Raw genomic sequence first — 22972 nt, 5'->3', positions numbered from 1 at the left:
CCCTCAGCAAATTGATAAATTAATGAGAATTTTGACATTTCAATTGAGTTCAATTGAAAAATTCATTTTAATGACAGCCGAAAAGAAGACAACCAACAAGAGAGAGAGTCGAGTGGGGATAAAATGCGAGAAGCATCATGACATTTTATTGGCATTTATGGATGGCAGTTGTGAGGTAGTTGTCTAAATTAAAGTTGCAAATTAAAGTTGCAAAGTTGCAAATAAACATCTGATTGTCACAAATCAAAGCATCAGCTGATGCGCCAAAGCCTTAATTAAGTTGGCAACTCCACTTAGCATAGCTCAACTGTTGAGTTTATCGAACGGGGAGTAAGTATTGCATTGATCCACACAGAGATGCTTTGAGCTCTCACTAAGGACAGCCATCTTCACTTTTGCAATTTTTTCACTGAGAACGCTTACATCAGACCAAAATTTGCAAAGAAAAATTGCAAAAAATAAATATAAAATAATACTGCAACCAAGCCAACAATTTGGCATCCAGGGTTTTCTTTTGTCGATTTGTGGATTGGCCAGCTCTATTAGAAGAGAATTTAGAATTTGCTAAATTTTCTCTTTGCCACTGATTGGTAAGTAGTGTCAATCTGATTAGACCTTGCGGTAAAAATGTTATTTTATGCAGCTTGTTGTCCATACCTCTGGCAATTGCACCCGCTAGACCCTCCATAGAGTGGAATAGGTGTTGCACATTGCGATCCTCGTCTCCCCCCCCCTTGTTGAACAAGTGCCACTTGCGAAGCGCACGCGGATATTCACCCTAACCTGCAAGCCTAAGGGAGTTTTGGGTGAAGGCAGCGAACCTCGCTGCGAACAGCCAGCTAGAGTGGGAATAAGGCGATAATCTTGCGGCAGCGAATCTTCGCTGCAGATTATCAAACGGTATTCGATAGCGGCTAAGCGAAGGCGATACTAGAGACGTTCCAAGGAGCGTAGATCTTCCGGCGAGAGATCTACGGCTCCACACAAAAAAAAAACACGCCAGTACCATCTGCATTGGATTGTTTTCGTTCGCAAAATGCACTAAGAGTGCCAACATGGTTTGCTAAATTGAATAATTAAATTGAATTTGTATTAGTACTTGTCAAAAATCGACTAACTCATTTTTTCGACTTTTTGTACAGCCAACATGGGGTTCATAGGGATTTGAAAGCCTGATAACCATAACCCTTTATCATCTTTAACAGCTAACATCAACAAGCATATATGCTACGACGGATTCATCAGTTATCAGGCCTGCTAACATCGATGGAAAGTGCGTAAGTACGGCATAGCCGTGTCTATATTATAGTTGATTGGGGTTGTGATTGTGAGGTTCTCAATTCCGTGTGTTCCGTGTTGGTTCTCTATCTTTCGTATTATTAAGTCATGAAGACAACCGTTTAAGTAAAACAAACTAACGTAACGATAAATAAAGGCTCAATAAATCAAGCACTATTGTTAACTAGAGATAATTTTTATAAACAAAATGAAGTATGTTTATTAAATTACTGTATATCATGGAGAAGAAAACAATAATGTGTTAAACTTTTAATTCTAATTGGGCACTGAATGTGCGAGCGTTTGAGATAATGCGAAATGAGTACTGTCCCTCTCCCCTAGTATTACACTCTGTCTACACTTTAATTTATGATGACTTACTACCCAGTCGAAGCCAAAGACCCACCCCAGCCCTGAACTGAGCCGGCAAGTTAGCTAGACAGAGTAGGCTTAGACGAGTAGAACCTCGTGGTGTTCGTCACATAATTAAATGGCGCCCAACTCGTGAGGCCTATGGAAAATGTGCCCCAAAATAAAAATTTCGTCATCAAAATATTCATTCTTTTTATTGAAAACATAGATGTATGAATTTTCTGCCTTCTGGATTGGCTGTTTACTGATGAGAAAGTCGGAAGCAGACCAGGCGAAAAGAACATACATAGCGGATTTATTAATTGATAGTGTTATCAATGAATTAAACCTGCTAAATACAATTTTCTGGCCAATAATGTGATTAAGGAAATTTTTTGTAGAATTGGATGAATTTCGATTCTCTACCGAATCATTGTTAGGCCCAGTACACAATATTGTGTTGTGGTATTGAAATCGAGAATTGTTCAGTATTGGTTAATATCGATCTGTTCCTCTTTCAATCACAAACACTCATCAAATACGTTACTAATCAAAGTAGATTCAGACTCTTAGTACTCACTTCGCATTATCTTAAAATCGCATTGAAGGGTAAGTCCCAAACTTAAAAACTTAAAACTTGAACACTATATTATCGCATATCGTAAACCTATTTTTGTCAATTACCTTGTCAATATCGAATACCGTACTAGTTCACATTCATACTTAAATTCATTATGCCGGTTACTCGCAGCCACGAAAACCTCGCATCAGCTAGTTCATTAATTCTTTGCAAAATTTGCAATGATTTAAAATCGTCTGAATTTGAGTTAGTAAAAACCCCTTGTAGTCATAACTTTCACTCCGAATGTATATCCAATTGGCTCAATACTAGCGAAACTTGTCCAACTTGCAAAAAGCCGTGCAGGATAGGAGATATTTTTGGCTCAGAACAATCTGAAGGGTTAAGCATGCTTCATACAGTTGCAGCACCCCCAATTTCACGCGATGCCTCGGGAGCCGCTGGCACTAAACCGCGAGATCGACCAAAAACAAGAGCTAATCAGAGAGAGAATCTCATGAGAAATGCCGCACAATCTCCTTCTTGGCAACATAGGGCAAGCTTAGAACAAAATGTACCTACTTCCAGGCAGCATCAAAATGCTGCGCGAGAAAGTCGCTTACCCCGAGCATCAACAGGAAGTACAACCACACCCGTTCCAGCTGTGTCTGAACAACGAGTTCAAGGACTTATCACTTCTTCACTCGATAACTTTCGAGCGGAACTAGTCGCTACTATCGCTGATCAGGTTGAATTTGCCTTCAGAAACTTAAATATTGCCGCCCAACCGCCAATAGTTCGTTCCGAGGAACCGCAATTGGAATGGGATAACGAAATTCCAGATCAGAATAACGAAGGATCGGGACAATCAGGAAATATATCTGGTAGTCTCGATCGGCCTGACCGAATTTCCAGTACCATTGTTAATTGGCATCTTAAATTCAGTGGTACACCAACTGATATACCAATCGATGACTTTATATATCGAATAAATTGCTTGACCTCTCGTTGTTTGAGCGGAAACTTTGATACGTTGTATCAGTTTGCTCACTTACTATTCTCAGGTCCAGCGTTAACATTCTATTGGAGGTTTCATCGTAGCTCTCATCATAGGAATTGGTATAATCTTTGTTCTCGTTTATGCGAAAGATACCAAAATCAAAGAACCGATGAAGACATAAAAGATAGCTTACGGCGCAGGAAACAAAAGTTTAATGAACCTTTCGATGAATATCTGGATGCGATGTTAAACATAGCAGATACGCTTAATTCTCGTCTATCCGATACCGAATTGGTCTCTTATGTTAAACATAATTTGAAACCAGATCTTCGACATGAACTATTACATGTCCCAATTTCAAATTTAGCTATCCTTCGTAGAGAATGTCACAAACATGAAGAATTCTACTCACAACTGCCTAAACATCAAAATCGATCGAATAACCCCAACCGAGTTATTCATGAGATTGCTTTAGAAAAAGACCTGGAGTCAGGCTGGGAAGATGAAGACTCAGAATCAGCAGATGTAAATGCTATGAAGTACTCTGATAATTTCAAATGCTGGAATTGCGATGAAATTGGTCATCGTTACCAGGATTGCCTGAAATCACGTCGTATATTTTGTTATGGCTGTGGAAAACTTGACACATATAAACCAAATTGTACAAAATGTAAAACCAAACAGGAAAACTCGCAGAAGGGTATTCGCTTACCACCAAAAGCGGATATCCGCAATTAAAAATAGAAACAAATTCTCTAGAGTATTCTCAACCACCTGCTATATCGAATAACTTACCTGACTTACAAATTCATCGACATTTTATACCTTATCATTTGCGATTAAGAAAAATACACACATCTCCAAAATCGCGTGCTGCTCATCGTATGCATACATTTTGGTCGAAAAAGCGTGTACTAAATTCTTATAGGATATCAGCTATCGTAAATAAAGACAACGATATACGACCCTTTACTTACCTCAACATTCTCGATCAGCGTTGTTTGGCCTTGCTCGATAGCGGAGCAAATAAAAGCGTGATCGGAGGAAACTTAGCAAAGTACATTCTTGAAAATAATATTAACTATCTTAAATCCAAAGGATTTGTTAAAACTGCTGATGGACAACCTCAAAAGGTCGCTGGTACTATTAATCTTCCAATCGAATATAATTCGACAAAGCAATCGTTTGAGTTCCTAATTGTTAGCGCCATCATGCAAGATGTTATTTGCGGAATTGACTTTTGGAATAAATTTGGAATTTCTGTTAGTTATGTTAATGCAGTAACTGAATCTGAAATTGAAAATGAAACGGTACCCAAATTGTCTCTTACAGTAATGCAAAAACGCAGATTACAAGCAGTTGTTGATTTTTTTCCGTCATGCGAAAGGGACGGCTTAGGAAAAACAACACTTCTTGAACATTCTATAGACACAGGAGATAGTACTCCCATTAAACAAAGATACTATCCCATATCTCCAGCTAAAGAAAAGCGACTTTGTGCCGAGATTGACCGCATGTTACGTTTAGGAGTAATAGAAGAAGCTTCGAACTCTGCATGGTCCTCGCCTGTGGTTTTGATTGTTAAACCTGGCAAAGATCGTCTATGTCTTGATTCTCGAAAGCTAAATGCAGTGACGAAGAAGGACGCATATCCCATGCCTAGCTTAGAAGGTCTTCTAAGTCGATTGCCATCTGTTAAGTGCATTTCCAAAATCGATTTGAAAGATGCCTTTTGGCAAATTTCTCTAGACAAAGAAGCGCGACCAAAAACTGCTTTTACGGTACCAAATAGACCCTTGTATCAGTTTACTCGGATGCCATTTGGCTTGTGTAACTCACCTCATACAATGTGTCGTCTTATGGATCAAGTAATTCCCTATGACATGAAGGAACACGTATTCGTATACCTAGATGATCTATTGGTCATGTCCTCTAACTTTGAAGACCACTTACTGCATCTGACCGAAGTGGCAAATAGATTACGAAAAGCGGGACTAACAATAAATGTTACCAAAAGTCAGTTTGGAATACGAGAAGTAGATTACTTAGGCCATGTAGTAGGAGAAGGCACACTTCGAGTAAATCCAATGAAAGTGCAAGCCGTTTCCGAATTTCCGGTGCCACAGTCCAGACGCCAACTGAGACGATTCCTGGGCATGACTGGTTGGTACCAGCGTTTTATTCCCCAGTACTCAACGGTCATCTTTGAACTAACAGAGCTGCTAAAAGGAAAGAAATTTGAATGGAATGAAGAGGCCCAACATGCGTTCGAAGCAATAAAACATAGACTATGTGCTGCTCCGTTTTTGCGTCATCCCAACTATGAGTTGCCATTCATAGTGCAATGTGACGCTTCAACATATGGCATCGGCGCCGTATTAGCTCAACTTGATGCAGAAGGCAACGAACTACCCATTGCATATATGTCGAAAAAGTTGAACAAAGCACAACGAAATTATTCTACAACGGAATTAGAATGCTTGGCAGTTGTATTAGCCATTAAGCGATTCCGTATGTATATAGAAGGCCAATCATTCAAAGTTATAACCGATCATGCAAGTCTGAAATGGTTGATGAATCAAACAGACCTTCATGGCAGACTTGCTCGGTGGGCGTTAAAGCTACAAGGAATGGATTTTCAGATCGAACATCGAAAGGGCAGTCAAAATGTAGTCGCTGACACTCTTTCCAGAGCATTCGAAGAAAATGTAGATGTTGTTGAGCTCGAAATACTACCAGAGATAGATTTAAGCTCGGATGCATTTCTCGAAAGTGATTATGTCGAGTTAAAAGAGAAGATGAGCAAATCCAATCTTCCGGATTTCAAAATCATAGACGGCTATTTATATTACAGAGCAGTATTGCCTTCCGACGTCAGCGAAGATATTGGCGATGGCTGGAAACTGTACGTCCCTACATCTCTCAGAAATTCGGTGATAGTTTCAGCTCATTGTACCCCAACGTCAGCACATTGCGGCACAGCGAAGTGTCTAGAACGCATTCGTAGGCATTTTTATTGGCCACGAATGGTAGTGGAAGTGCGAGACTTTATTAGCAAATGCGAAATATGTCAAACCTCAAAATACCCGACACAAAATCTAAAGCCGCCAATGGGTATTCAAACAATTAGTGAGCGAGTATTTCAAAGACTCTACATAGATTTCATAGGTCCGTTTCCACGCTCAAAACTTGGTAATATTGGAATTTTTATCATCCTAGATCATCTTTCAAAATTCACATTTCTTATACCAGTTAAGAAATTTTCGACTTTAATAATCATTGATCACTTGCGCAACACTGTATTTAACTGTTTTGGCACACCAGAGTTCATAATCAGCGACAACGGCACTCAGTTTAAAAGCCGAGAATTCGCTGCATTTTTGTCTTCGTATGGTATCAAACACATGTTCACTGGAGCATATTCCCCTCAAAGTAATGCAGCTGAAAGAGTCAATAGATCCATTAATGCGGCGTTAAGATCATTTATTCGTTCAGACCAGCGAGAATGGGATATATATGTTAGCAGTATCAATTGTGCTCTACGCAATAACATACATCAATCGATAGGCGCGTCACCGTACTGTGTTGTATTTGGACAACATATGATGACGCATGGTAAAGACTACACAGTACTTAAAAATTTGAATCTCTTAAGTGAAGGAACTGCTCGACTCGATCGTGCTGACAAATTTTCTAAAATCCGTGCTGATATTCACAAATATCTGAAAAAGGCATATGAAAAGAATCAGAGATCGTATAACTTTCGTACTAAACAACGAACCTTTGAAGTTGGCCAGACAGTAATTAAGCGTAACTGGGCACTGAGCAATATGGCAAACAATTTCAACGCTAAGCTTGCACCAGTCGGCCTTAAGGCACGAGTAAAGCGAAAAATTGGACAGGCCTTATACCTATTAGAAAATTTAGAGGGCAAGGAAATTGGTCAATTTCATGCTAAAGACTTGTGGGAATTCAAAGAGTAACTACCTTCTTTCAGATTTTACGTCTTCGATTGAACTCTCGATTAAAATCTGCTGTTGTGAGGTAGTTGTCTAAATTAAAGTTGCAAATTAAAGTTGCAAAGTTGCAAATAAACATCTGATTGTCACAAATCAAAGCATCAGCTGATGCGCCAAAGCCTTAATTAAGTTGGCAACTCCACTTAGCATAGCTCAACTGTTGAGTTTATCGAACGGGGAGTAAGTATTGCATTGATCCACACAGAGATGCTTTGAGCTCTCACTAAGGACAGCCATCTTCACTTTTGCAATTTTTTCACTGAGAACGCTTACATCAGACCAAAATTTGCAAAGAAAAATTGCAAAAATAAATATAAAATAATACTGCAACCAAGCCAACAATTTTGGCATCCAGGGTTTTCTTTTGTCGATTTGTGGATTGGCCAGCTCTATTAGAAGAGAATTTAGAATTTGCTAAATTTTCTCTTTGCCACTGATTGGTAAGTAGTGTCAATCTGATTAGACCTTGCGGTAAAAATGTTATTTTATGCAGCTTGTTGTCCATACCTCTGGCAATTGCACCCGCTAGACCCTCCATAGAGTGGAATAGGTGTTGCACATTGCGATCCTCGTCTCCCCCCCCCTTGTTGAACAAGTGCCACTTGCGAAGCGCACGCGGATATTCACCCTAACCTGCAAGCCTAAGGGAGTTTTGGGTGAAGGCAGCGAACCTCGCTGCGAACAGCCAGCTAGAGTGGGAATAAGGCGATAATCTTGCGGCAGCGAATCTTCGCTGCAGATTATCAAACGGTATTCGATAGCGGCTAAGCGAAGGCGATACTAGAGACGTTCCAAGGAGCGTAGATCTTCCGGCGAGAGATCTACGGCTCCACACAAAAAAAAAAACACGCCAGTACCATCTGCATTGGATTGTTTTCGTTCGCAAAATGCACTAAGAGTGCCAACATGGTTTGCTAAATTGAATAATTAAATTGAATTTGTATTAGTACTTGTCAAAAATCGACTAACTCATTTTTTCGACTTTTTTGTACAGCCAACATGGGGTTCATAGGGATTTGAAAGCCTGATAACCATAACCCTTTATCATCTTTAACAGCTAACATCAACAAGCATATATGCTACGACGGATTCATCAGTTATCAGGCCTGCTAACATCGATGGAAAGTGCGTAAGTACGGCATAGCCGTGTCTATATTATAGTTGATTGGGGTTGTGATTGTGAGGTTCTCAATTCCGTGTGTTCCGTGTTGGTTCTCTATCTTTCGTATTATTAAGTCATGAAGACAACCGTTTAAGTAAAACAAACTAACGTAACGATAAATAAAGGCTCAATAAATCAAGCACTATTGTTAACTAGAGATAATTTTTATAAACAAAATGAAGTATGTTTATTAAATTACTGTATATCATGGAGAAGAAAACAATAATGTGTTAAACTTTTAATTCTAATTGGGCACTGAATGTGCGAGCGTTTGAGATAATGCGAAATGAGTACTGTCCCTCTCCCCTAGTATTACACTCTGTCTACACTTTAATTTATGATGACTTACTACCCAGTCGAAGCCAAAGACCCACCCCAGCCCTGAACTGAGCCGGCAAGTTAGCTAGACAGAGTAGGCTTAGACGAGTAGAACCTCGTGGTGTTCGTCACACAGTGTAAAGTTGTCGTTGTTGTTGTTGTTGTTGATGCCCGGCAAAAGTTTCTTGCTGCGCATAAATTATAAAAAATGATTAATTGCCCGCCTTTGACATTCAAGTGTCGCTCTGTCTGACTGTCTGACTGTCTGTTTGTCGTTTCCCTTTCTCTTTTGCTCTTCACTTGCCATCTTGCTCTATCTGTTTTGTGTTCACTGTTGGGTGCTCAGTTCGTTATGCTGTTCATTTTAGGAGGCCTGCTAGATTAATGAATTTAATTGAAATTATAAACATTTTTTGCATTCATTTATTAATTGGTTTGACTGCAAAAATATTTGTGGATTTGCGTGCAATTTAATGAGATGCGTAAATATGTTTTCAAGACACTTATTTACGAGCTGTGTAATATATATGGTATATATAGGTTAACCATTTAACAGGCATACGCAGAAAGAAAGCAGGCAATTTAAGCCGCAAATTTTATTATAATTGATTACATACATAATTGATTACAAATACAGTGTAGATAAAGTCAATGCAGGATTTCTCTATTTTTGTCCTTTTAGTTCGTCAGAGAAATATTTTTTATTGGAAATTCACGCTGCCATTCTAAACATTTTCTTTGTAAAACCCAATAAATTAAAATAATAAATTAAAAACCAGTCAACTTCTAAAATTTTTCAATTAATTCTTCAAATGAAAACAATTTTTTTGTGCAAATGAAAATACAATCCTAATCTTCACTTTTTTCTGTTAAAATTTAATAAATTTTGAAAATTTTTTAAAGTATTTTAATGTATAGAAATGCTCGATGAATATATGCAATAGCGAGATAAACTTTTCTATAGTATATTACAAAGTATCACTAAGTAAAGTTGAAAGTATATTTAATAAGCACTTGCAGCTTATCCTTTAGCATAATTAGCTCACATAATGCAAGCGTTTTAAACAATGGTAAGTTAAGCCCTTGCAATAATAGCAACAACAACAACGTGTGGATGGTGTCGCATTGCAGTGCAAATTAATCAAAGATAAGCAGGCGATGAAACTCATGTGTGTATTAAGTTGATGTGGTAGCAAAAACATAATAAAGAAATCATATTAATTATGATGAGTTAATGCTAAAGAGCAGCTCATGGTTTGGTTTGGTCGGGTCTTTGATAACTAATTTACACACATTTATTAGCCTGTTGTGCAGCGGTAGAGATAAGCGCGAGTAAAAGTTCAAATGCTTAAGGGAATACGCATAACGCATACGCCACGTGGTGTCTGCAGCAAAATCTACTGTGTGTGTGTTTGCCGCACTTAAAGCTATAAGCTTAAATGAAAATCCTCAGCATTGTTCATTTCGCGCGCTGCAATCTCTGAAGCAGCAAAGGAGAAACACACACTACGAAATGTTTGGCATCGTAGTCGACTACGTCCCAAGCTAAATGAGTTTGTTAGCTGCGTTAAATGAAACTGTTAACACTTTTGCAACTAGTCGCCTGCTTGGCCATTAGCCTGTCGCTCGCTCTTCCCATCCGCCAGTCTTAATTAAAAAGTACGAGTACTATTCATAGTTTTCCCTATTTTCCTCTCACATTTCTTAAGCTCAACTGCGTATAATTTCATTTTATGGCCCCAACACACACACACACACACACACTCACTCGCATTCAAAGGGGACGATGATTAAAAATTCAATTTCATTTGGTGCACGAAATTAAATAATTTATGTGCTTTCGCTATAGTTATTACTTCAAAGTGTGTTGAGCTACGTTTAACAGATCAATAAGTCGATTAATGCAACACACAAAAATAAAGAATTAAATGCGAAGAATTTGAAATATTTTTGCGCAGCATTTTTTATTTCGCAGTTGACTTATGGGCTAACAAACTTTTGCTCTTATTAAAAGTTTTTGGGCAGAAGTGCTTATGAAAAGGTCGCTCGAATGCGCCTGTCATTTTGTAGCCTGAACTCGAAAGCCTCGGCCCTTGAGGCTACAGACTGAAATAGTAATGGGTAGAGAGAGGAAGAGAGAGCAACAACAGTCAGTCAAAATACAATTCAATTTTACTTAACAAAAATGTTTTTTTTTTTCGTTGGTGTGTGTTTGTGTGAGTATTTTGTTGCCTTCGCTGGTCCAGAGAGCTGGCAAAAAAGTTCACTGATCTGAAAAAAAAGGGCCAAGTTATTTTATGAAAATTTTTCATCTGGCATTTTACTACTACATAGCAGCAGGTCTGGCAGCCTGTCAGGCAAGGCTCTGTTGACGCAGCGAGGCGAGTGGCAGCATGATTTTCATTCAATTTCGTTCATTCGTTTAGCATTGGTCAGCTTTATATTTTGTGTGCTAGCGTACTTATTCCCCTCTTTTTCGCAGCCTACATTTCCTAGATTCATAGCTCTATTTATGTGTTTATCCACTTAGAAATGAAGCCATTTGATTTGCTGCTAAATGAGGCATTTTGTGCAATCATTTGCATTGACTTGTTTCGAATGAAAAGAACTAAACGACAAGCAGTCTTCGTAATCAGGCAATGCAGTTGACTTGAGATTGGAACTTAAGATCAGAGTTGCTTTAAACAGCCAATTTCCAATCACAATGGCACTGTTCGTATAACAATTGATGGGCAAATAATTGCAATGTGATAAAAAGTTGCTAATCAGCAAAGCATTTGATCGGTTAGTTAGCATATCTAAAGAGTTCTCAAGTGTTGCCATAATTGTGGGCGTCTGAGAGTTTAAGCACGCTGCTTTTGTTTTTGTTTTTAAGCTCATCTCACTTTTGACGTGGAAGTGCACTTTAAGCGGGCAAATTTCCTTTTCTTGTTGTCAGACGCTTCCTTTGTTCAACGCCTCGTCGACGACGTTGGCGATGAGTGCCGCAAGGATGTTGTTGCACAGGAGCTGTTGGTTGCACGTTGTTTGGTTGTCGGTTGTCGTTCCACTTAGAGTGTTAAATCGCATAATTATGTCTCTCTCATCGTGCGCACTTCACTAAACCAAGTAAAAGTTTCTTTTTTACCTACGTCTCCCCCGTTGTTCCGTCCGTTGCCTTTGGCAACGTTTGTGCGCTGCACTTTGCTCTTGTTGCTCGCTTTATTTTTTTGTTTTTCTTGCGATTATCCGCATATGGGGGAAAAAGCACTTTTCTCTGCTTGCATCGCTATATAGTGTTGTCTTCGCACAATATTTTGCTTTGATGTGTACGAAACTTAATGACGACGACAACACTGCACAACTTTTAACTCGCATTAATGTCGAAATAATTTGCATACTTTTAGGCCACACAAAAAAAAGCATGCGGCAACTATGTACGAAAAGCACTTTAATTGCGAGACCGAGAGGGAAAGTTGGCGCTAGGAAGAAAAAAAATGGTTTGTAATAAATCTAAGCGCACACGGAACTGGCACCGGGGCATAAAAATGCGAATATCCTTGCAGATAAAGCAACTACAGGCGCTTATCTGAGCGTAAATACCATGCCAAATCCCCTGTCGACAATTTGAAACATTTAAAGACTGAGGCCGAGATTTTGCCCGAACTAAACTTTCGGCTATTCCCTTTATTGTGCGCCTTGTTATGGTCATGATGGACGCAGTTAATCTATAAAAAAGCGACTCCAACTGCGTGGACTCTGTGTGTGTGGGTGTTGGGGTAGGCAATGTTGGACTTGAGTGTATCCTGTTCTTTGCCAAACTGTTGCGCTGATATATTTGCTAGCTTGTTTCTTGTTTCTTTTTTTTGGGGATGCGAAAGTACATTAAAGGCATTAGGCGGACAGCTTGACTAAGACAGCAATATTTGTGTCTATTTTTAGGCATATCTATGACAAGACCTTTTGCATTACTCATACGCCCTGCATTACCGTTTAAGCTGTTGACACACAACCAAGAAATATTAACTTGCAATTACGTAAGTACGTTTAAAGCTAGCTCGTGCGTAAACTACGAGTAAATAGTACAAAATATATACTTATGTATAAATGTCAGATTTCTGTTTACGCCGCCTACGCGGATTCGTGTAATGGCTTTCAACTCTGTGTAAACAGCAAATGAAATGCGTCTATTTCATTTCAGTTCTTTGCCTTTTAATGTCTAATCAAATAACACATACTTGTCTCTCGCTTAAACAAACAGAATTAAACACGCTTGCCACGTGGCGTATACGCAATGCATAAACGTCAGAGTAAATTTTCGCGAAATTCCGCTCGAATTGCCTGTTGATGAGCACGAATCCCCTAAGCAAATGTGAGAGTGAGTGAGAAAACAACTGCTGTTGTCGTACTCAGCTAGCGCTTAAATCAGTAAATTGCAAAAACATCTACGAGTTTACAGAAGTGTGAGTTTCACACAGAGCTTACTTTAGCCATTTTGTTGCTTTTGTTGCATGACTGATGAATGCGTTGAAGTGTCGTTGGCATGCTGACAGTGTAATATAGTTGTATTCGTGTGTCACACACACAAACTAAGCCCAGTCCACGAATGTGGCAGCTGAAGAAAGGTATGCAAACAATGCGCTGCCAAAAAATCAACTGCGAGCTGAGAGCTAATGCCAACTACAGCAACAAAACTTGCACAAAACTGTCATCGTGAGCAGCCAAAACCAGACTCGGCAATAGAGCAAACATTTCCTGAACTCATTTCATTAGATTTCTACGTTTCTCTATCAAATAATTGCAAACTCTTTCTCACACAAAAGCATTTTTATTTTCCTTATATTTAATTATTGATATTATGTATTTTTTATATTTTTACATAGCAAAGGTAAGAAAAGTCCAACTGTAAGAAACCCGTTAGTCATTTCATTTAAAAAAAAAATACCATATTATACAGGAGGTTAAATTTGACATATCGATAATAATAAGTATTTGTGAAGAACTTTATGGACACCACTTATAAATAACTTTCAAGTACAACAAAGTTGAAGAACCTCATAACATTTAATAGTTTTCACGCATTTTAAATCAAACCAATTGAGAACTCAATCAAAGCAATTAGTTTACTTGAAACTTTCAAACGATGTAAACAATCTACCAATAGTTTGCCCTTCATTCTTTACAACTCAAAGCACATTTCTCTATACCTCTTGTATTTCTAATTGTTTTTCCAAGTGCCAAGAGTTCGCATGTAAATTTAAATCAATTCTAAACAACTTTTTGTTTCTATTGTATGTTCTTTTTGGTGGCTCTTGCGAAACTACGAATCCAATTTAAAAATATACTTTTGGCAATTTGCAAGACATTTCAACAATACAATAAAATTGTAATTTGATATAAACAAGTTTTATGCAAGAGAAAACATAAAATAAAAAAAACAACAATCACGCAGAGTCCTTAACAAAATCGTAAGGACTCCGAAAAAAAGAGAAAAGGAAAAACAGCTTAAAATGCTTACAAATTTTCATGAGAAAATTCACAGAAAAACATCGGCCTCGAACGACCTCAGGCTATCGTAAAAAATGAACATTTGAAAAGCCGAAAGATGTTGAAATGTGCAAACATAAAACTGCCACCAATTGATTGAGATGTAATCAAAAGAGCAGACCAAGTAGAACCAAAAGTAAAGCAAGAAAAAACTGTAGGCAAAAGGAAACGAGACACAAAACTGGACAAAAGCCGTCGCCTGGCAGCGACAAATGTGTAAACGCATAAAAATCATAGCCATGCATGGATGGCAAACGGAAACTGAAAGGCCTACTGGGCAATTCAAATTACGCATACGCAGTGTGTGGACCACAGAAAGCAGAGAACGAGAGAAAACGAGACATATGTGACTGAAAACTTACGCATGCAAATGTTAACCGAGGTTAAACGTGCGCCTCCACACAGACATACACATACACAAATACATCAACGCAAACATAAATTACAAGAAATATTTATATGCGCATGACTAATTTGGCCAAGTCGATGTTATATAGTTGCGAGCCTTTGAAGCTGTGGCTTAAAACTTTGCCGCATTCATATTTTATTAGCCACAAGTCAGTAAGTTTCGGTCATTGCTCAGCGACGCTCTAAACAATTTATTAATCAAAATAGGGCCAAGAAAATACATACACACACACACACACACACAAACATAGCGAGTGAGTTTTTGCTGTGTGTTTATATACAAAATTTATTATTTATGTGTCATGTATGTGTGACAAATTGTGCCCGAGGCCAAGTCCTGATGCTTCTTGTTATTGTTGCCGTTGCCTTCGCTTCACCCTCTGCCATCGTCAGTGCTCAGTGGGACAACGCTCCCTGGAAACAGTTCAAGCATAACGTCGCTGTCTCTGGCTGTCTCTATGTCTCTGCTCTGTCTCCAAAACATTCTATCCGTCTAGCCCCCAAAAAGTGTTACAAATTTACGGCATTTTCTTTTAGCATTTTGGCGTCTGTTTAAAGGGCGAACCAAACGCAAACGAAAATAAAACACACACAGAAAAAAGGTCAACAAAATGCTCGAGGTTAGCCAGCAGCCAATCCAAAAACGGCAACGGGGCGTTCTGTTCATTCAGTTTCGAAGGAAGTAGTAAAAAGTGTTTTGCTCTTCGCTTTCTTTTACGGTTTTGGGTTGGACACAAAACAGCAAAAAAAAAGAATGTAGAGAAGAAGACACTAATGTCGCTCATCTTTTATTAATATTTCTTTTTCAGATTTTTTGTTTTTTTTTTCTTTATGCGAAATGCCGCAGGCAACGCACTCGTAAGTCTTAGTCTCAATTGTATTATTTCTGCGACATCGACAGCAGCAGTTGACTGACCTGACTTTCCACATAAATCGCTTAAATTTCTATAGATTTAAGACCAACTGGATATTCAAATGGCGAACACAAAGAACTCTGTCTCTAGAGTCTGTAGCATGATGCTTTATGCTCACTTGCCAGTTTTTTCAATTTTTCTTTTGAAAAGTGATTTGACGGAAATTGTTTTTTAATGTGCCAGACATTCTTAAACTATTTAACCTGCGGGTGACGCTGTGTGTGTGTGAGCTACGCATAAGAAACGTCAAGCAGCAAAAACTGTCAGCTATTTATCAATGGAAAATCAATAGACCCCAAAACGTTTTGCCAGCCAAAGTACTTTATGGTTTAGTGTGAGTCGTTTTCAAGGAAGCTACGCACACAGAGAAAAAAAGAGCAGCAAAGAATGTATACATAGTATAGTAAAATGATTTTCAGGAACAACTGCGTGTCATGCGATAAAACCGCACAGGTAGGTCACACACATATATAGAGAGACACGCACACATGCAAACATATTCAATTGCCCTCGCACATGCCAATGCTGTTGTGCCTGATGTGCCAATTCTGTAACCTTCTTCTCCTCACTCTCTGACTCTCTCTCTCTCTTACTCTTCACCCGCTCGCAACCTTTTTGCTAAACATCCGCTGCAATGTTTTGACATTACGGATTACAATAAAAGCGGTTTTATTTATTTGCATGACCGACTCACTCACTCACTGACTGACTGACTGGCTGACTGATTGAATGACTGACTGACTAGCTGACAAACTGAAGCAGTTGTGTTGACGGCAGAACTGTCAGTTTTTCGAAACAACGATTGCGGATGTCCATGGCATTCATTAGTCGCTCACATCAGAGGCGCCGTTTATCACATGTCAACCTGCCGTTTAACCACTTTATTGATTATGTCATTTAACCTACCAGTTTTCTCCCAGCATCTATTTTTTTCTTCTCTACTGTACTGCGTGTCATTTGCACGCAAATCTTTATCAAGGTGTGAGCATGTGCCTGAATGTTTGGCCGGGGATTACGCACTTAATTCTATAAGATGAAATTTATTGAATGCCCACATCAAAGCTCACACATACAAATTTGGCGTCTAATGAATACATACGAGTAGCTTCAAGTGCTCAAGTGGCTACAAAATCGAAATTGTTTCGCAGAATTCGACCCACACGAACTTCAACTTCTACACAAAAGCCGAGGCGTCACAAAAATATTATCAAAAAAAATTCTTTCCCACTGACAGATTTGAAGCACTGTCAGTGAGGCACTTGGAACAATGACTTTCCGGGAAAAATGGCAACAAATCAGAGTGGGCAGACTTTTATAGGAATTTCAACATGTTGTGGCTTCATCATAAATTTATTTATTTGGCAGATTTTTGGCTTTAGGCCGATTAGAAATTCTCATAAACACTACACTTATGACATCTAAATGCTAAGCGATTTGCTTTAATTGAACTGAATGCTTTCATTTTTTGATTTTATAAACCACTTTTATCTAGTTTAATACATGCTACATAAGGGTATTCTAACTTACTATCTTCTGCAAATGTACTATGTAACAGGATTTATCTCCAACCCCATAAAAAATACATAACATATATTTACATGCCAAAAAACGATTATTGTTGACGTGTCTTGATTGCTTTGATTGACAATCTAGTATAATTTGCACTCTACGATAAATTTTGTACTCTATACTATATTTGAACTCTATGGTATATTCTATAACGTAACGTAAAAGTAAATCGTTATACCAAATATAGTATTTGGTATATTTCAGTGTTTTTCGGCATATTTATTTGGTATATCTTTAAATTAATACTGTACTATTTTACGTTAATTCACAAATGGTACTTGCTATCTCACAGCTGAATATTAACCACTATAGCTTTTTTACTTGAAATCAATTTCTGTCTTATTTTACTAGTATGCAAAAATTATTTTTCATAGTTGCTAACTTTAGTTTTTGCGATTAAAGGTACAAATTGAATAAATTCCAAGGGCTAAACGGAGATAATAGCTTAAAAGATTGCTCGACTTAATTTTAATTTACATATTTCGTTTTATACCATACGAGTTATGCGTGTGGAGGAGTTTATTTAATTTGCCTGAGTGAAAATTATTATTAATTTTTACACATGGCTCAGCAGCACATAAAATTTTGGTACAATTTGCGCAAGTCATAAACTTGAGCAAATACTGCAAAGCCCTTGCAATGCGTCTCTGTATAATCGTAATCGTCTTTAGCAACTCTCTAAACTCTCTGCATGATGACGATAATGATGATGATGTTGATACTAATGCTCATCAGCAGCAGCATCAGCATTTGGGCAGGCATTATAATTACATAAAGAAAGTGTATGCGCTTTTTACACAAAAATAAAAACGGAATAATAAAAATATACACGGCTGCCTCAGTGTAAAAGAGAGTCTGAGAGAAGTTTACCTTTTTTGTGCCTGTTTATGACAGCTCACACAAACGCACACATACACTGAATATAAATGTGTGTGTATGTGTGTGGTTCTGTTTTTGTGGACTAAACAAGTAACACTTGCAAGTTTTACGATTTTCAAATGATGTACGTACAAATTCATAGAATTTTATATTTTACAGCGCCCAAAAGTGTGCAGCTGTCTTTCTCTCTCTCTCTCTCTCTCTCTCTCTATATATCTCTCTTTCTTTCACTGTTTACGCTTGTGTGTTCGCTTGTGGGCGTTACAGTTTTTAGTTGTTTAGTAAGTGAGATTGTATGTGTATGTGTATGTGTTTTTCGGTAATTTTTCATTATTTGCCACACGCTCAATGCGCGCTGTTTCCGCGCCACATTCATCATATTTTTGCTGCTGCAACTTTAGTTTGCCCAATGGGGCAGCCGAACAAACATACAAATATATGCCATGCCCATATATAACATGTGGATGAAGTTTTATGCTTGTTGCCGTCGCCGTCGCCGTCATCCATGATATAAGCAATTAAAACTGTTGGCAACCATTCACTGTAAATTTGCTTTGGCTGAATGAATTTCCTCTCCGCTCGCTCGCTGTGTCCCCTAATAGCTGACAAATTGCCGCAAACATTGCAAAATGTTTCATTTGCATTACGGATAAGGAATATATTTGCATTTTGTAGCTCAATTCACTTTATCCTCATCTATCACAGCATAGTAAGCAAAGCAAACCAAAACAGCAGATGACAAGCTCATTATAATCAGATGTCGAATGCTTCGAATACCCAGAAATAGCAAAAAAGAAAAAAAAAACTTTTTAATTTAGTTTGCAAAAGAAAATAATACACCGGCATCATCGTCGGCTGCCAGCTGTGACTGGATGAGTTGGGAGTTCTTCCTATTCCCCCTGCTGTGATATCAAATGTATGCATGTGAATTGGCAAAAACTTTTTGTTGCCTACTTTTGTGCACCATCACTCTCTCTCACACACACACACACTGACACACAGAGAGAGAGTCAACTAAATGCAAATTTTGTAATTTGATTTTGTGCTTGCTTAGCTACCTTTTATACCCTATAGCCACAAGAGAACCTGAAAGAGTATGCTGAGGTAGAGGAACTTCTCTTCTAATAATACTAAACAAAAATAAAATATAAATAGGTGAAGAGCAAAAAGTCTCCTCACAGGGCAACTTATAGTCGTGTTATACTCTCTCTGCCAGCATATTTCATTTTCCGTGTTGATTCTAGCGTTTTTTGTGTTTTGGCTTTTTGTTTGGCGTTATGATTCGGTTTTTACAACCGCAAAAATTAATCAAGCAAAAAACATATTTTTACGCAACGCCGCCTAAAAGCAGGCCATGTTTACTGTACCTCATTTGGCATATTTTCCAAATTGAATTTATGCATTTTTCCTTGTACTTTCCTCTAGCAAACGAAAAGAACAGAGCAGAACAAAACAGAAGCACAGGCAGCCAAGCACTTATTGAATTTTATGTGAAAGTAGCATTTCATGAAGTCATAAAAGAAGTCTGCTCAATTTCATAAATTGGATAATAATTGCATCAAATGTTCAACTCAGCCCCAAGTGGGGAAAAGCACGAAAGAATTGAGAGTAGCAACTAAAAGGGAGGGAAAAAATGAGAAGAAAAAATCTGTCCAGCTTATTGACACTAATTGCCGTTAAGAGTTGGCATATTCTTGAATTTCGCTTAGCTGCTGATAATTTGCCAGACTTCATTAGTTTTCATTAGGCACAAAAAATGCTAATGAAATGAGCTGGAGCTAAGTAAGCCGGAAATTTCAACTGTGCTCAACTGATTGACACGGACACTGGCATCATAGTATTAAGTTTGGAAAATTGAAACAAAGCAATTTTAGTCATTCTCATCAATATATGTATATAGAGTAGTTCAGTGCCAGTCGTCGTAGTAGAAATTTTGTTCTTTTTTTTTTCTTTTTTTTTGGTCACTCTGTAGAAAACAATAGTCGTAAAATTCCGTCAGCTCTAAAAATAAAAAGTATCAAGCAATAGAAAAAAATTTGTAATCGTTTAGGAAAGTAGTACTAAACTCTTTAAGCTTTATTCAAAAACTTTTGTACGGCACTTCGTATGTCCATTCAGAATCTCAATTCACGCGATCCATTCGCGGATGCCATCAGCGGACCCGATGATGACATCCAAGACGGTCTCGTTCACATCCGTATTCAACAACGCAACGGCCGCAAGACATTAACCACTGTCCAAGGGCTGTCGGCTGATTACGATCTGAAGAAAATTGTGCGTTCCTGCAAAAAGGAATTCGCCTGCAACGGCACAGTCATTGAGCATCCTGAGTACGGTGAGGTCTTGCAACTTCAGGGCGATCAACGCGAGAATATTTGCCAGTGGCTAACTAAAGCTGGCCTCGCTAAGGCGGATCGCCTCAAGGTACATGGCTTCTGAGGAAAAGGAGCTCCCCATTGGAATACAAGAAGCAATAGCACACTAAAGTTAATGCAAACATAGATTAACAACACACCAACAATAGTAACGACCACAATTATTCAACATGCGTAGTTATTTTTCATTCAATATCAGTTAATAAAAGTTTTACAGTTCTGCAGTGCTAAGAGTGAGTTTTGTAATTCAAATAAGCTATTGAAATTGATGGGCAAACTACGATTATACAATTGCTCTTAGTTTTTGAATGTAATTTTTTAGTATATTATACACTATGGTACAATTTGAAACGTAACATAATAGTATATTAATATACCAAATATAGTGTTCGGTAAATTTAAGCATTTTTCGGTATATTAATTTGATATATTTTTAGTGTGGTAATTGGCAGCTGAATACCCTTAACTGTAGCTATTTTTATTGTTTGATATACAATTGAAATAAATTTTTCTTACATTTTAGTAGTCTGTAAAAATTAATTTTCATAGTTGGAAGCTTTAACTTTTGCGAATTAAGGCACAAATAACATTCTTTTTTAATGTAATTTTGCATTAGTCGCGTTAATATATTTAATTTTTTTCTTATAAACAGTATCATTAAATAAATTGTATTTATTAAAAGCTGAAGCTAACCTTCTATGTTAACCGCACTAGTTGTGAGTGTTGCTCATTGATAAAGAAAACCTTACTTGTTCTCATTAACCTATTTTGCGTACCGTTTTCCTCGTAATTAATAAATATACTTTACATAAACTGCACTCACCTTTGCTATGGTAACACACAATTCTGAAAAGAAGCCAAAGAAAAGTTAATTAAAATAACTTCAACACACACTCAAGCCATACTTAAGCTTAGTTAAACTAAATTTAAGCTGCATAAACTTTCACTCACACACACACACACACACACGCTCCTAATCAAGCTCAAGCACACGATGAACACGCAAATTCATGGCCAGTTTTGTGTTGATGTCAAAGCCAAAGCCAAGAGCGACACTTGGCAAACTTTTCGAAATCAAGTGTTATGAATATGTGGAACAAGCGCCGACCAACCTAGCGACCCACCCACCGACCGACCCCTCAATCCGCTGTCAGCTTTGGCTTGTTACCTTGGCTTGCCTTACCTCGTATGCAACAACAACAACATTCGCTTCAATGTCACAAATGTCGCATTCAATGCACCCAGGGATGCTGCTGCCAAGTCACCAAGAGTCAGGCCAATCTGCAGATAAGCTGCGAGGGGAGCGAATGCAAATGGATGGCAAATATTTAAAGTGCCAAAGGGTCAGTTTGCAAATTTATGAAAATCATAAATTTCAATGACAGATGTGACAAGCCAGTAGAAAAAACGAACAAAAAAAAAACGACAACGACGGAAGAGAATATGTTTTGTAAAATCCTGCGGATTCTTTTGCATTTCTGTGCGCGTGTATATAAATTTGTTTTGCGGTTTGCCATTTATCATGGGGGAAAATGCCAGAATTAGCACAGTTAGCTCTTAGTAGCTTTGTGGGCGTGCCCATTTGCATGAGCCAGGGGGCGTGGCTCTCGCTAAGCAAATGGCTGCCAACCGTTGACTAAAGTCTAAGTGAAGTGACAACGAAAGTGCAAACACAGAACCCAGAGTAAAGCTGATGGAACATTTTGAACGAAGCTTCTTGGCAACGTGCAAGATTTATTTGCATTTCAAGTTGGGTGCGAAAATTTCTCAACAGATTGTAATTGCATTTTAATGCTACGGCAAATGCATCAAATATTTCATTAAAATTTCATTAAACATCCAAATGCCAACTGCAAACGCTCTTCCTATCTCTCTCTCTTTATCTCCATCTATACAAACTATCATTACGACGGTGGCAAAGTTCAGCAGGATAACAATTTTTATTATTAGACTCGGGCGTTGCGTCGCTTGGCAAATTCAATTATGCTGCTCGAGCCAGGACTGAAGGCGAATACTGCCATCGAGCCACTAGTCTACAGCCGGCAATCTGCATCCTGCTGCATTCGTTCTGGACACACACACAGACAGACAAATGCAGCCGAGCTGCTGAGAGTTAATCAGTTTTACTAACTTCATTTAAGCGCCTCAAACACACAACTTTTGTGCCCGACCGCTCGAGCAGACCAGGTCCTCAAGTCTCCTCATCTTGCAGTTTTCTCGTATAGTCTGCAGCTATCCCTTAAAGTGAATGCCAGGCAATTTCATGCTGCGCAATCCTTTTCAACAAACTTTTAGTTTGAGACGCGAGCACTCTGGCACTTTACACGCGTGTTTATGGCATTCAAGTGGAAGCTCGTGCTGCGCCTAAAAGTAGGCTAAACAAAGCCATGGAAATTGCGTAGATAAATCAGACTGGATAAAGTGGGCATAAATCTTATCTAAAGTCGTAAATTATTGCAAGGTTTTTCTACTCAAGAATTATGATAGTCATTTAGATTTTAACTATCGGAATTAATATTCACTTTGTCATAATTAATAAACACAAACATTAGTGTCACCAGACAATAATCATTTTTAATTATTATAAAAGTTTTGTCACAGTTTTCTAATATTA

The 22972-nt window shown here is 38.1% G+C and overlaps 2 protein-coding genes across 5 annotated transcripts in view; one reads left to right on the top strand and one right to left on the bottom strand.

Moving 5' to 3' along the window:
• LOC117563512 (leucine-rich repeat-containing protein 15) overlaps positions 1-22972 on the bottom strand; it is a 68333-nt gene that overhangs the window by 21608 nt on the left and 23753 nt on the right. For 2 of the 4 annotated variants that reach the window (XM_034241889.2, XM_034241888.2), the window contains exon 3: positions 21182-21204. The exons of the other annotated variants lie outside the window; for them this stretch is intronic. The gene's annotated coding sequence lies outside the window, so the exon portion shown is untranslated. The remainder of the gene's footprint in view (positions 1-21181; positions 21205-22972) is intronic. 4 annotated transcript variants of the gene reach the window in all.
• Positions 19874-20589, top strand: LOC117563515 (eukaryotic translation initiation factor eIF1-like). Its single transcript, XM_034241892.2, has one exon. The coding sequence runs from the start codon at positions 20090-20092 to the stop codon at positions 20420-20422; it is 333 nt and encodes a 110-aa protein (XP_034097783.1). The 5' UTR covers positions 19874-20089; the 3' UTR covers positions 20423-20589.

The sequence above is a fragment of the Drosophila albomicans genome, chromosome 2L (assembly GCF_009650485.2).
Source record: "Drosophila albomicans strain 15112-1751.03 chromosome 2L, ASM965048v2, whole genome shotgun sequence".
NCBI classification, from domain to species: Eukaryota; Metazoa; Arthropoda; class Insecta; order Diptera; family Drosophilidae; genus Drosophila; species Drosophila albomicans.
The sequence above is the reverse complement of the archived record's forward strand: the minus strand, read 5'-3'. Positions and strand labels throughout refer to the sequence as shown.

Excerpts from the sequence above, each read along its gene's own strand:
- LOC117563515 (XM_034241892.2), top strand. The coding sequence starts at position 20,090 with ATGTCCATTCAGAATCTCAATTCACGCGATCCATTCGCGGATGCCATC.